Source organism: Microcebus murinus, chromosome 1, assembly GCF_040939455.1.
Source record: "Microcebus murinus isolate Inina chromosome 1, M.murinus_Inina_mat1.0, whole genome shotgun sequence".
Taxonomy (NCBI): Eukaryota; Metazoa; Chordata; class Mammalia; order Primates; family Cheirogaleidae; genus Microcebus; species Microcebus murinus.
Genome location: NC_134104.1, coordinates 45,510,240 through 45,525,399, shown reverse-complemented (window position 1 = coordinate 45,525,399; position 15,160 = coordinate 45,510,240). Strand labels below are relative to the sequence as shown.

At 33.1% G+C, this 15,160-nt stretch overlaps 1 protein-coding gene across 2 annotated transcripts in view; it reads right to left on the bottom strand.

Annotated features, from left to right (window-relative positions):
- Positions 1-1,146: 1,146 nt before the first annotated feature.
- The window catches only part of TBC1D23 (TBC1 domain family member 23), a 61,670-nt gene continuing 47,656 nt past the window's right edge, over positions 1,147-15,160 (bottom strand). The window contains exons 14-19 of one of the 2 annotated variants that reach the window (XM_076001209.1): positions 14,480-14,619; positions 13,117-13,161; positions 9,508-9,596; positions 6,944-7,079; positions 5,068-5,262; positions 1,147-2,812 (exon numbers count right to left, since the gene is read on the bottom strand). In XM_076001209.1, coding sequence (XP_075857324.1) covers positions 2,731-2,812; positions 5,068-5,262; positions 6,944-7,079; positions 9,508-9,596; positions 13,117-13,161; positions 14,480-14,619 — 687 coding nt within the window. In that variant the 3' untranslated portion in view covers positions 1,147-2,730. The remainder of the gene's footprint in view (positions 2,813-5,067; positions 5,263-6,943; positions 7,080-9,507; positions 9,597-13,116; positions 13,162-14,479; positions 14,620-15,160) is intronic. The other variant, XM_076001211.1, reaches the window with a different exon arrangement.

Genomic DNA, 15,160 nt, shown 5'->3' with positions numbered 1-15,160 from the left:
GGCATCAGCCTAGCTCACAGCAACCTCAAACTCCTGAGCTCAAGCAATCCTTCTGCTTCAGCCTCCCAAGTAGCTTGGGACTATAGGCATGGGCCACCATGCCCGGCTAATTTTTTCTTATATATTTTTAGTTAGCCAATTAATTTTTCTATTTTTAGTAGAGATGGGGTCTCACACTTGCTCAGGCTGGTTTCGAACTCCTGACCTTGAGCGATTCACCTGCCTCAGCCTCCCAGAGTGCTAGGATTACAGGCGTGAGCCACCGCGCCCGGCCAACATTATTTTTTTAAAGTTCAAGTTGTTAATGATAAAAGTAAGATATTAGTTTTATTACTCATTCAACCTATAGAATTGGATATCCCCCATATCAAACTGTCAGTTTTAACTAGAACTTCCAGTTTACGGCTAGTTGATTTAATATGTTAGAATATCATGCTAAGGAGTTAAAGGTCCTATGTGAAACATACCAGTGGCAAAAATGGTTACGTGTCTCAGTACAAATTTATCATCCCTGCCAGAAAGCATGTTTTATTAATGGTGGGCAAGTGGCATCAATCCTATATAGAGAATTTTATACCTTATTAGGCAAAAATAATTCTCAGAGAGTGTTGCAGAGAAGAGGAGATACTTTTGCTCCTCACTCATTCAGTTTCTTTGAGCCTTGGTTTTCTCATGTTTAAAACAAAGAAAATAACAACTTTATAATGTTGCAACCTCTACAATCCTTGAGAGTCCATGAGAAGTGGATACCGAAGAGTGAATCCCAGTTCTGTGGTCAGTATGCCAGTAAAGAGAGGATGAGCTACTGAAGGGCTTAATACATTCAATGAAGTATATTTTCATATAACAGTCAAGAATAATTTTATAACTGTAGTGTTATCAGATGAGGAAATCGAAGTTCACAGAGGCTGAGTAGTTCGAAATATTAAGTAATTCACTACATGTGGAATTTAGTGTCATTAGATTTAAATTAGTTTAAACTACCTCTTTAACCCTCCCCATCTAGCTGAACAGAAATACACACCTGAAATATGAGCATTTAAATTCTACTAAAAGAACAGCCTTTAAATTTTCTAATTTTGTGGCATCAAGAGATTTACAAATAGGGAAAAAAATGAGACAGAGACACTGCCTTTAAGAACAAAGTTTTGAGCAAACTGTACTGATTTATTTACAATTGTAATTTATAAACAATAACACAAACATCTTTACATTAATATTATGAAAAACTTCCCAAGGCTGAAATGGGTAAAAACTGAGACTTCAGGACATTTCTAAAGGAGTGCCAAAAAAGAGGAAAAAATGCAATACAACAATTTTAGGGGAGAATTATATCAAGTATTGCACCAGGTGCAATTTCATGCAAATGTCTTCAACCACTCAAACTGTTTTATTAAATACTATAAACCTTCTTGAATTATGTTGCCTTTTATTCACTTGATTTCCATGAAGTAAATCAAAATAACCAGCTGTTAACAGGGTACATCTAAATATTTCTCCTATCAACCCCTTAGAGATAATCCATTACTTTTTAGGATATGGCAGACTGTATTTGCTACTTCCCAAATAGATTTTACAAAAAAAAAAATCATTCCACAGCCCCAAATCTGTTCCTGGATTTCTCTCACCAAATGTGTCTAATATGGACCATTATAAATTGAGAAAGCTGCACAATAAAGCAGAACAATTTTCAGTTTTGTCATGTTAAGAGAATAAAAATAGTTTTGAACCACTGGAACTTTAATAAGATGACAAAACCTGAAGAAGAGAAAGAAATTTCTGAAAGTGATGATTAAAACAAGTATAGTTCATATAGCTCTCTGATTATTTGGCTTTTATTTAAGTGGGTATTAGTGTGGTCACAGACCATAATCTCAATGAGAATAAGCCAATATGTGCTTAACACTTGTTTTGAAATATAAATCAAATAATCCACTTGTAATAAAAACCAATGACATTTTTACAATTTTTAAAATGCAATCTGCCCCAAAATGTTAATTTTTTCATCTTAACATGCCTAACTATTTATTATAATGCTTTTAACTGCTCCTTAGAAACCATTAGTATAAACTTTATTAGTATTTCTGAAGCACTTAGTGTCCAAATAATTAGCTAATGGAGCAAAGGTAATTTAGAAACTGATGCTTCCACATTTCACTAGCTGGATTGTACTTTGAGTTGGCAGGAATCTTTACCCATTTCATTAAAATGACTTTACTCTTAAGAGGAACAGAAACAGTGAGCTAATTATTAACCTGTGCTTTTACTTTCTGATATTGCTTAGTGGGTAAAACTAAATGTAGCAGTTAAGGAAGTCTCTTCAACTAATTCTATCTCTAATTTTTAGTGAAGACATTGCAAATATGTATGTGTATGGTTGTTTTTAAACTGAAAGTGATACATGTTCCCTTAAAACAGCTCTTCAAAACAGAACTGCATTCTGTACCCTTACTTAGTGTCCACAAGGGCACAGGGTCAGTCACTTCAAAGTTATTTAGTAACTGACTTTTGTAATAAATCATTTTATAAAACTGAAAATGCAAAAGAAAAAATTTTTTAAAAAGTTTAACTGTCCAGAGATTGATTATAATAATTTACACTTTCTTAGACCTGCTATTCAAGCACCACCCATGACCAAATGAAAGGTCTCCAGTTAGTATTCAGTCAGGAAGTCCATGTCCATGTTTCTCTTGGTTGCTTTAACTTCTTTTTAAATAATTTTCTTTTATATTAACTTTCCAAAGCATCCAAAACTTTCATGATCTGTTGTTTTATGGCTTTGGTAGCATCCCCTGCATTTGGAATCAAATACCTATGGGAAAAAATATATATATTAATACAGTGTTTTCCTTTTGAGACTCAGTTGAGGTATCAACTCCGATGGGAAGATTTCCCTAACCCACAAAGCCAGCAAGATGCCTCCTGTGTACTCCTCATAGTTTATTTCAACATATACTCAGAAGCGTAGTTTGAAAGAAAGAAAACATAAGCATAAAGGCAATGTGATTTTTCATATAGTGTAGAACTAAAATTCTTTCTACCATTATTAAATTATATAATAGATAATAAAACAGAAGATAAAAAAAAACCAATATCCTCCTGCCCAGTACAAATAGAATTCAATCAGCTACAAAGTCATAATTTGATAGTATCTATAAATAATTTCAAAGATAATGCAACTCCAACACTTAATAGTTTAACCTTGAGCAAGTAATTTAAGGTCACTAAAACAGATTCCTATATAAAAAATAGGTATAATTACCCCAATTTTACAAAGGGTTATGTACAATAAATAAAATGATGTCATAGGATCTGAAATACTAGAAAAGATGAAATTCATAGTAATTACACAAAATATCAACACCACAGATTAAATATCCTTATTCTTTTCCAGGAGCATAAAAATATAGCTTTTTAAAAAATATTTTTCTATAAAACCTAACAAAAAATTCCACTGTATAAATCATGTGTAAGTGTTTCATATGCAAGGCAGTATAGAAAACTATAAGTATCTTAGAACAAGGAGAGAGGGAAATCTGGCTAATTTATCTTCAACTATTATGACAATCTTCCAAAACTTTGGATTTAAAAGTGTTCATAAACTTCAATTTCTTGAGCAAAATGTACGAAAAACACTTTAAAACATAATTCTCAACTACTATCATACATGAGAGTCATAATTCAAATGTCTTTTCATTAGGATTAACTTATAAGTAGATATTAAAATGTGTGTACCCTGTGATCCACTACATGTATGAATTTATCCTGGGAATACTAATTGGACAAGTTTGTAAATACAGATTTTTAAAAATCAATTAAAAGAATGTTAATAGTGAAACACTGGAAACAATCAAAACACCAATCAGCATGGGACTGATTAAATCAATTTCCCTGAGAATATCCATATAATCATTATAATGTTAAGAATTTAAATTAAGATGCAAACATATTCACATTAAACTAATAAGTTTTTATTTATTTATTTATTTATTTTTATTTCGGCATATTATGGGGGCACAGATTTTAAGGTTTCAATAAATGCCCATTTCCCCCCCTCTAAACTAATAAGTTTTTTTTTAAAACCAGGTTATAAAAAAGCCTTGTATCAAATTTATCTGGTTTTTAATATATGAATACATATGCACAGAAAGATATCTGAAAAGATATTCACCAAAGTGTTAACAGGGTAGAATTTGGGAAACAAATTCTTTACATTTTCCTTTATTATTTGAATATTTTCATACTGTGAATATATTATTACATAAAACAATAAAGTGATTTTTATTTTTTAAAAAGTAGGTATTATTTTCTTTTAATGAGGTATATAAAACAGTTCAGATTCATATATCTGTTACCTAATTGTAGAGTGTTCAGACATTACTTTCAGCTTACTAAACACTCTTGTAAATTAATAAGTGTAATACCAAATCTCAGGAGAAGAACAACTCAAACTCACGTAAGGTGGAATAAACTACAGATCAGGAGGGCAATATTTGGTTCTATCACAAAGTAGGTGCCAAGATCTGGGAAGTCATTCAACCCTTAGGGCTTCATATTTTTATTTATAAAAATGGTTTAGAATCAACATTAGCATGGTCTGTAGCTGTGCCAGTCTGCGAAATGAATGGTTTGTTACTGATCTACAATGAGATAAGAAGGACTTTATACCAGATTATAAATTAACAACATCATTCAGCACACTGTTTAGTTTACTGAGAGTTTGTTGAAACGAGAATTTTTTGATGAAGGAAAATAAATGCAGTGACTTACATTCTGAGACAAGTTTCTTATTTCACTACAAACCAGCATTTAGTGCAGCACTAGTGTAGATTATTCTTAAAGACCCTTGGGTCAGAAAGTTTATGAAATTAGATTGGCACTTAACTGAAATCACATACTAATGGCAACCCATGTATGAACAAGGACTGGGGAGAAAAAGATAAAGAATACTAACAAAAGTGGCTCAACTATCTTATTCCACCAACCACTCCCCCAGATAGAGAAACAAACTGTGTTTAATAATGAAATACAGTAATTCAGATAATATCATCCTAAGAAAAATCTTACCTTTCAATTGCCAAGATTTCTATTCCTGCAGCACTGCTATTTCCGTACTTGAAGGTAATTAGTTCAGGATGTTTCTTTTTGGATGTAATTTTAACTACAGAATTTAGTGCTTGTCGAGACTGTATATAAGCCAATCCTTTCCGTGAAAGAATCTCCCTTAAACAGTACATATGTGTTGCAGTAACCAACAGATGACTTGAGAGAAAAAAAAGCATGACAAGAAAACAAGAATTTTAAATATATGTAATTCAAAATAGGTGCTGTTTCAACAGTCCCAATTATTAAAAAAGTTCAACTGTAAATGAAATTACTTTTGAATTTAAAAACATATACAGAGGATAATCTATAAGTAAGCTGAATAATAGAAGTTTTTAATTTTCCTCTAATTGTATGCAAAATTAATGTTTTATTAACAGATTATCCTGAAATTATTTAAGACAAAAAGTATATAATATTTTATAATAAAAATTCAACATAGAAATCATTAAATATTATATTTTCTATGGAAATGGAATATACTACCTTCAGACTTTTAACAGTATTATCTATATTCATAAACTATTCTTATTCAATATACCACAGCCTAATATTTAATATCATGTGAGGGGTCGAGACATTGCATACCTGCAAGGCCCACACCCCCAGTGAAGCCGGAACCAACATCCGGCTTCTGAAAACTGTTGCTTGCTTGCCATGGAAACCGTTGCTTGCTTGCTTGTTTGCGCCAACTTTGCATTGTTTAAACCCGTGTATAGTGGGGCTACCAGCCAACCAATCATGTTAAAGGTCAATGCATGATCCACGCGTGATCAGCCACTACATAGCGTATGCACCATAGGGATAAAAGGCACGCTGCAACCCCAGTCAGGGTCCTTGCCTGCAAGAGTGGCCACTGCGTTGGTGCTCTAGGGCTTGGACCCTGGCTAGCCAGAAAATAAACCTCCTCTTGTGTAATTACATCCTCGATGTCTCTGCTTTTCTGTCCGGTGGGGCTGTAAAAGGTCGGTCCCTAACAATCAAAGATCACTAGGCAATAACTGGGCTTCCTTACATATTTTATAATATTCTGCAATTGGATTCTTAAGGCAAAATGAGCACAGAATTAACACCCCCTTTTGTACCTCAGCTCACTTTACAGTGATAATATTTTTACATTTTTTTATGTATAGTACTACAGTTAAGACGAATATCAAACAAGTCGAGCAGGTGGAACATTCTGCAGGACAATTGGCCTGGACTCAAACTTTGATTCATTCATCATGAAGAAAAAAAAACGAAGCAAGGGGGAAGAGGAGAGTACGGTTGTACATTGGTTTAAGACTAAAGAGATATAACAGACACATGTAACATGTGAACCATGACTAGATCCTGGATCAGGAAGCAAAAAACAGATTTATACAAGATACTTTGGGGACACTGAAAATTCTGAGTAGGGTCTATATGTTGAATGATATTAATGTTTTAAATTTTTTTAGGTGGGGTAATGGCACTGGAGATATGTATGAGAATGCTCATCTACTTGGGAGATTTACGATCACACATTTAGGGGTGAAGTGTCACATCTATAAGCTTTTGAATGTTTTCACGAAAGGGAAGTGTATGTAGACGTGTGTGTACATACATACACAGATGGGGTGGTATAAAAATTGTTAACTAGTGAATCTAGGAGAAGATCATAAGGGTGTTCAATGTACTATTTCTTTAACATCTCTAATTAAAATTTTTCAGAATAAAAATTACATAAGACATATTTTAAAAATCAAAACATAATATAAGTCAACAGAGAGAAATTTTATCTTATTGTACTTGGATAAATAAAAGTTATTAACTTCCCCAAATTCAATTTTATTTCTAAAGAAGACATTTTAAAAAGTACCTAGGAAACATGTGTCCACTCTCTTTCACTTCTTTACAAGGAAAATGATGCTTGATGTCTGGTTTGTTTATCCAAGTCTGAATGTTTACAACCTCTTTTCTATCATCATCTGACATTGAAGAACTGTCAATTTCATCTATAAAAAATTTAAAGTGTTAAATATGGATATTACTAACTTTTAAAATGATGCATTTTTTAACAGCCTAAAAATTACAGTAGTGTTTTGAAATCTATAAAGAATTTAAATGTTAAATGTGGTTGTTACTAACTTTTAAAATGATATATTTCTTAAGAGCCTAAAAAAATTTTCAGCAGTATTTTGAACATATGTATTGAAAAAAACATTCTAATTCCGCCACTCTAATCCCTTATGCCACTGATACTAATATAGGAATATTATTATGAAAAATCACTTTATGTGGTAAAAAAGCCAGGTGAAAATATAAAGAATACACTTTTATAGATTAAACTATTTGGGAAATTTCAACTCTTTTGATACAGGTAACATAACCATTATCTGCCTAGTCTGTAAAGAGATGGCTGGGTTATCCAGTAATAAGCACCTATCTTGAGGGTAAAGATGGTGGAGTTCTTCTTATTTCACTGGTTTCTGATTTTAAGGAAAATAATAAAGTCAGTCCTGGAATAAATAAGTAAAAATCTAGTTTTTAAAAATAAGATAAAAATAAAATATTTTAATTATTTTGTTTTTCTAATTTAAGAAAGGGGAATTATAGTCTCGGGTAATTATAAATGTTCTTCCCTTTGTTTCTAAATAAATACTTCAAAATATAAAGAGCCATAATTAAAAAGGAAACTCCATTTATCTACATGCCAGTTTAAATAAATGTGAAGCCCTGTCTGGGCACGATGGTTCATGCCTGGAATCCTAGCACTCTGGGAGGCCCAGGCTGGGAAGGAGGATCTCCTGGGTGAGTTCGAGACCAGCCTGAGCAAGAACAAGACCCCATCTCTACAAAAAAAAGGAAAAGAAAAAAATTAGCAGGGCATGGTGGAATGTGCCTATAGTCTCAGCTACTCAGGAGGCTGAGGCAGGAGAATCACTTCAGCCTAGGAGTTTGAGGTGGCAGTGAATTATGCGGATGCCACTGCACGCAACAAGTGAGACTGTCTAAAAAGAAAAAAAAAAGTGAAGCCCTCATGTGTCTCTCCCTATTCATATTCCCCTCCCTTTCCCACCAAGAACCGACTATCTGAATTTGGCTTTATCAGTTTCATACATGTCTTTAACCTTATACAAATATTGCTAAATAATATAGAGAAGTGTTTTGCAGTTTAAACAAAATGTACATAAAAAGTAGACTACTAAGTGGCATTCTTCGGCAACTGCTACCCTACTTACAACATTGTGAAATTTATGTATGTTGATACCCATAGTTCAGTTTTCTCATTTTCATTATGGTCCAATATTTCATAGTCTAAATACATGGGTGTGTTTACATGATAAATGTAAATATACAATTTATTCATCCATTCGCTTCTCTTTTTTGTTAATGAAAGGAGCTGAGATATTCAGGGAGGTAGACTGATAGATAACAGGAAAAAAAGAAGAAAAAGAAGTAATTAGAAATAGCACATTTACCTCTAAGCAAGTGTTCTGGAAAATGATTTTATAATATCTATTAAAATATAGATATATTAATATAATACCTATGTCAAATATGATTCCCTATAATCTAGCAAACTTACTGCTAAGAATTTACCCTCTAGATATACTCTCAAAAGCTAATCTAGGCATATGTATAAAAATATCCATTGCTATTTGAAACAGAAAAAAACTGGAAAACCACCTATATCAACTGGAAAAAGACTGGTTAAATAAATTATTGTATGTTTATATGACAGAAGGAGAATGAGGAGGTATATGGGCTGAAATGGAAAATATGCAACATGTATTACTAACTGGAAAAAGCAAGGTGAGATTTAGGAGTCTTTGTTTTTCATTCTATACATTTATATATATATTTAAAACTCAATACACATATTAACCAATATTAATTATGATTGCTTAATTAGGATAATTTGGGCAGTAGGATTATAAACCAAAGACTAAATTATTTTTTAAAACCTAAAGACATCCAAACAGAAGATAACAAATTTCTCTGACACAATATCCCCATCTTGTGGCCCTTTAGGATATTGCCTCGTTAAAAACCGCTCTCTTCAGATGTCTCAATTTTGGAATTCTCTTAACTTTATTGCCATGACTCTTAATCTCTTAAGTGGGTGATCAAAGGGAATTAAATCCAATCCCAGGGATTTAAATACTATTTCTACACTGATAGGCCCAAATCCTCATCAGCTTAGACCTCTCTCCTCAGCTGGACTCCTATTCCTACTCAACATTTCTGCTTGGATTTCTAATAGGCATAATTTCAGATATCTAAAAACTGATTCTTAATAGAAAGCCCCAGATTCTCCAATTCTCTCTACAGAATCTCTCTCTCTTTTTAATGTAGTTGTTTGCCTAGTAACAGAATGACCTCTATAAATCACTCCTAGTGACTGAGCAAAGCAGTCTGTACATAAGTGTATTACTACACCTGTGTCGTATTCTTCTTCATCCCCAATGCTGAAAACAGGCTTTACACCACGGTAAGGCTTGCCCACTCTGTCACTGCTGCTCACATGCCTAAATTCAAAGAATTTCAGGGGGAAATTATCACTTATGATGTTATTCAAAGATTTTTACCAAGCAACATTTGAATATTCAAACAAAATGTAAATGTTTTTTACCTCCCCCTACAATGTAATCATAGTTTTAAGATAGCTAATTTAAGGAAATTAAAAGAAAATAAAGAAATGCAGTGGCATCATCATAGCTCACTGTAACCTCACACTCCTGGGCTCAAACGATCCTCCTGAGTAGCTAAGATGCCAGGTGTGCACCACCATGCCTGGATAATTTTTTTAATTTTTTTGTAAAGATGGGGTCTCACTATGTTGCTCAGGCTGGTCTGGAACTCCTGAACTCTAGCGATCCTCTCACCTCAGCCTACCAAAGTGCTAGAATTACAGGTGTGAGCAACCATGTCCAGCTTACTTTTGTTTTAATTGAAACTAAGATTCTACTTCTATTGAATAAGTATAAACAAACCATAAAAATGAATTTTTCTTTTTCAAAAGGCAGATCATAGGGCCAGGCCTTATTACTCACAACTGTACTCCAAGGGAGGAAGATTGTTTGAGGCCAGGAGTTCCAGACCAGTCTGAGCAAGAGCGAGACCACATCTCTACAAAAAATACAAAAATTAGGCAGGTGGGGTGATGCGCGCCTATAGTACCAGCTACTCAGGAGGCTAAGGCAGGAGGATCACTTGAGCCCAGGAGTTTGAGGTTGCAGTGAGCTATGATGACGACACTGTACTCTAGCCTAGGTGACAGAGAGAGACCCTGTCTCAAAAAAAAAAAAAAAAACAAAAAGAAAGAAAGAAAAAAGAGGCAGAACATAAACATGTAAATTGAACTTGATTACTTCTACAGTAAGTGTGTTCTCTCTCTTTTTAATATAAAAATTAATACCTGAGTACTTTTCAGGTAACCCCAAATAAACTAAGAGTTAAATTAAGATATCTCAACAAAATACTACAAGTTTTGGGGGGGGAGCATTGTTTTCTAGTACGATAAGGTTCAGTTAAAATTATTTACTACAAAGGAAAATGCTAGCATTTTTTATGGGCATGTGATATATGAAGACATGCAAAATCTTCTATTTTGAAGAGATATTCCAATGTGGAAAAAAAGAATCACGTTACGTGTCTTAGTTTTAGAATTCAATTTTCTCAGAACATAGAGATCAAATCTATATTTTAAATAATTTTTAATATATATCATCAATAAAAATCTTACTGTAGCCTAATTTTGTTGAAATAAACTTAAATCTTTTACTTCTTGCAAAACAACATTCCTCAATAAAAACTAATGAGAGTTTATAACAGATACTCTTTGGAAATTACAAGTCAATCAATACATAGCTTAAAGTTGATTAAAAGTCACAAAATGATTTGATTTTATATTAAAACATATCTAATGTAAAATTATCCTGTAAATTATCAAACTATGCTCATTAGAGAGAGATAAAAATGAAAGAAATAATTCAAACATCTTTGAAACTCAGATTGAGCTTCTTATACAAGGCAAAGACAAAGGTAATAAATAGCTTTATCTAAAAATGCTTTAGTGCCATCTAGATTATAAAATTTTATGAGAATAAATTATAGGTTCGGCCGGGCGCGGTGGCTCACGCCTGTAATCCTAGCACTCTGGGAGGCCGAGGCGGGCGGATTGCTCGAGGTCAGGAGTTCGAAACCAGCCTGAGCAAGGGCGAGACCCCGTCTCTACTATAAATAGAAAGAAATTAATTGGCTAACTAATATATAGGGAAAAAATTAGCCAGGCATGGTGGCGCATGCCTGTATTCCCAGCTACTTGGGAGGCTGAGGCAGGAGGATCGCTTGAGCCCAGGAGTTTGAGGTTGCTGTGAGCTAGGCACTCACTCTAGCCTGGGCAACAAAGTGAGACTCTGTCTCAAAAAATAAATAAATAAATAAAAATTATAGGTTCTTTCCTGATATTAAAGCATAATTGAACTGCTATAACACAGAAAATAAAAAATATAACATTTATAGCAAATGCTTGAACCAGAAAGCAAGTATTAGTAAACAATCCTAAAAACAAGTTATTCGTTATTGACCTAGATTTATAATACAATGCAAAATTTTTATGAACCTGAATGCGAAAGATTACTGAGATAGTTCTTGAAAGACTGGTTAAAAATTAATGAAACTGAATAGCTGGACTATTTTTAAAGAACAGTGTATCTATACTTTTTTGCCAAATAACAGAAACATCAACAAAATAGTTTGACCAGGTTTTAACTTGATTTTCTGAGCTCAGAAAAAACCCCAATTCATTCTAACTCTGTCAGAATAAATATATCTGCCAGTGGACCAGAGAAAAGTTAAAAAAAATGAAATTAAAACTTTGAGAGAAAACTTGGGAGTTAAATAAAATTAGACTAATTCAATGGTCCAATAACAGGAAAAAACAGATGATTCACAAATAGATTATAAGTTTTAAAAAAGCAATTTCCTTTAAAATAGTTTTTGATAAAATTATAATTGAAGGCCTATAATTGGTATTGTATAGGAACAAGTCACAATAAATACAGACTTATCAGGTAAGTCATTAGAAAGTAAACTACTATTTTAAAAAATGCTACTTCTAGTTACTGAAAAAATTAAAATGGCCTGAGAAAAAGTCAACTACATTATTCCAAAGCTTAACTTACATTCAAAATATGACCAGAATTTCTTTCTCAATGTTCACAGGTATTGCTATAATTAATATTCTAAATTAAATTGCAGAAAATTTCTGTGAGTATAAAAATGCAAAGCCATTTTGAATTAAGTTAGTGAAGTTCTTTTGTTCAATCCTAACTGAAGATCCATAGATTTTTAAACCTTAAACTTAAGGATTCTTTATGTTTTTAAATGACAAACACTTCATCTTATTTGGGGCTGACAAGTGATGGGTTATACATTAAAATATCCACCACAACCTAACTTTGCTCAAGGAAAACCAAAAGTAAAACCCTAGAACTGTTTTTTGGGAACAGATTTATAAATGTTAACTTGCCAACCTAAATATATTTATCTTATTAAGAAAATCTAAAAATATAAAATTATATAATATACATGAATTAACAAATTTTGAACCATGAACTATGCCTATTTTTTGGTGCTGTAATTTTTCTCACTGGTGGGCAGGAGATAAAACCAAATGATCTCCAAAGCCAATAACCTGCCAACTCTTGACTATATTCACACTTTCTTTGTTTCATCTTCCCCTGTAACAGAAAATAAAACCTTCAGGTTTTATGAACTTCTTAGGTTTGAATGAACTTGATTTTCATCGAGGAATGGGAGATATAAAGAAGCATGCAAGGAAAAAAATTAAAATGATCAAACAAAAAAATCGAAAAGAACCTATCAATCAACACGATACACTCCTAAAAGCAGAATGAGAAAAGTTTAGCATCTAAAACAGCTGCATGAAATTTTAGCCAAGACAGCATGAGATGCATGAGGCATGCTAAAGGAAAGGAAAAGGATGGTTCAATAAAGCTGCTCTATTCATTGGCTTTGGCTTACCGCTCTGTACATGATCTGTCTGGCCAAGGAAGATTGAAAGACATTCTATAGCAAATCAAGGCAGAGGACAGAACAAAATGATTATAAAAAATGCAATGGCTTTAAAACAAAAATATAGTACAGTATAATCAGTTTTTCTAACTCAGAGTAACGTACATTATCAAGAAAATGTTTCAATCATTCCAAGTACAAAGAAAAATGAAGAAAAGCCAGTTTCAAGTGATACTTTAACAAAGACAGTTTTTTTGACTTACAGTTATCACCAGTCCATTTGAAAAAAAAATGAATGCATTTTAAAATAAAATTTTAAATGTTCATGCTACAAAATGTAGAGATAATAGTTCTCCAATTCAGAAGCATTAACTAAAAGTAAACAGGTTATCTTTTGAGAGCAGGTATTATTTTACTGAGCAAACAAATCTTTCAGGCTTGATAAAATTCCTTAATAATTATTAGCCGACCATTTTAGATAAAGTACAATTTTTTGGATTAATGAAAATAACCTATTATCTTCTTTGCTGTTTACGAAAAGGGAAAAATGTATGTTTGTATGCCTATGTACCATACTTAATAAAGTAACAACAACAAATTCCTGACATTCAAATATTCAAAGTCAAATATTTCAACTTTCCCAGGAGACTGCAAGTAAGTGAAATCAAATACTGTAACACATTTCCAAGATAAAGCTTGCTTAGAAATAAATTATCTGTTGAAAATATAAGGTTGAACTCCAAGAACAAGAAAGATTAAGGATAATATGGGAAAAATATATTATACATTCATAGGTATAATATGAAACAATATAACAGACATTCTTAAACTTGCTTATCAATTTTTAGCCATGCCCCTCATTTGTAATTCACAGAAAAATGGATTTTGTAAACAATATTCTGTAAACAAAATTCTATGAATACCAGAACTCTTAAATGTCAGAAAGTAGGTTTCTGTGACCAAATTTTCTAGGTTTTAAATTCCTGATGCAGAGGGAAAAGATCCTGCTATGAGATCACTGAATTTAGTGGATCACTCTCCACCCATTTGACATTTGGGAAGCAGTTACTATATGAAACATAATACACACAGGGGACACAAATTTTTGTAATGAATGATATGAAGGGGTAGATCCATTATTTGCATCTTATTCAGAGGAGTGGGACAGGAGAGGAAAGTATACAGCCACATTTTATAGCAATAAAGTACAATCCCTGCAGTTATAATAAAAATTATGAAATCATCTAATAGAAAATATACTTTATGATCCTTTTCTGGAACACATTGAACTCAGCTAACATTAACTTAATGTAAGACATGTGTCATTAGTTTTAATTACTCATCCTAAACTCATACGGTATAAACAACTCACCGGTCGACAGGAGTTGATGTATTCTCAATAAAACTGATGACTTTTTCCCTGACATTAACGGATTTTGTCTTCAAAGCCACAGTCATTTTATTTACTAGTGATTTCATTCCTCTATCATTTGAGCCATTAGAAGATTCACCCTGAAAAGTAGAACATAGATGTATTGACTGCTCTCCAAATGATTAGCAAACATACTACTGCTAAAGATTATCTATGTGTTATGAACTGAATTGTGCCGACACCAAATTCATATGTTGGGCCGGGTGCGGTGGCTCACGCCTGTAATCCTAGCTCTCTGGGAGGCCGAGGCGGGCGGATTGCTCGAGGTCAGGAGTTCAAAACCAGCCTGAGCAAGAGCAAGACCCCGTCTCTACTATAAATAGAAAGAAATTAATTGGCCAACTGATATATATATGTAAAAAATTAGCCGGGCATGGTGGCACATGCCTGTAGTCCCAGCTACTTGGGAGGCTGAGGCAGTAGGATCGCTTGAGCCCAGGAGTTTGAGGTTGCTGTGAGCTAGGCTGACGCCACGGCACTCACTCTAGCCTGGACAACAAAGTGAGACTCTGTCTCAAAAAAAAAAAAAAAAAAAAATTCATATGTTGAAGTCCTAATTCCCAATATACCTCAGAATGTGACTATATCTGAAGACAAGGCCTTTAAAGAGGTAATTAAGGT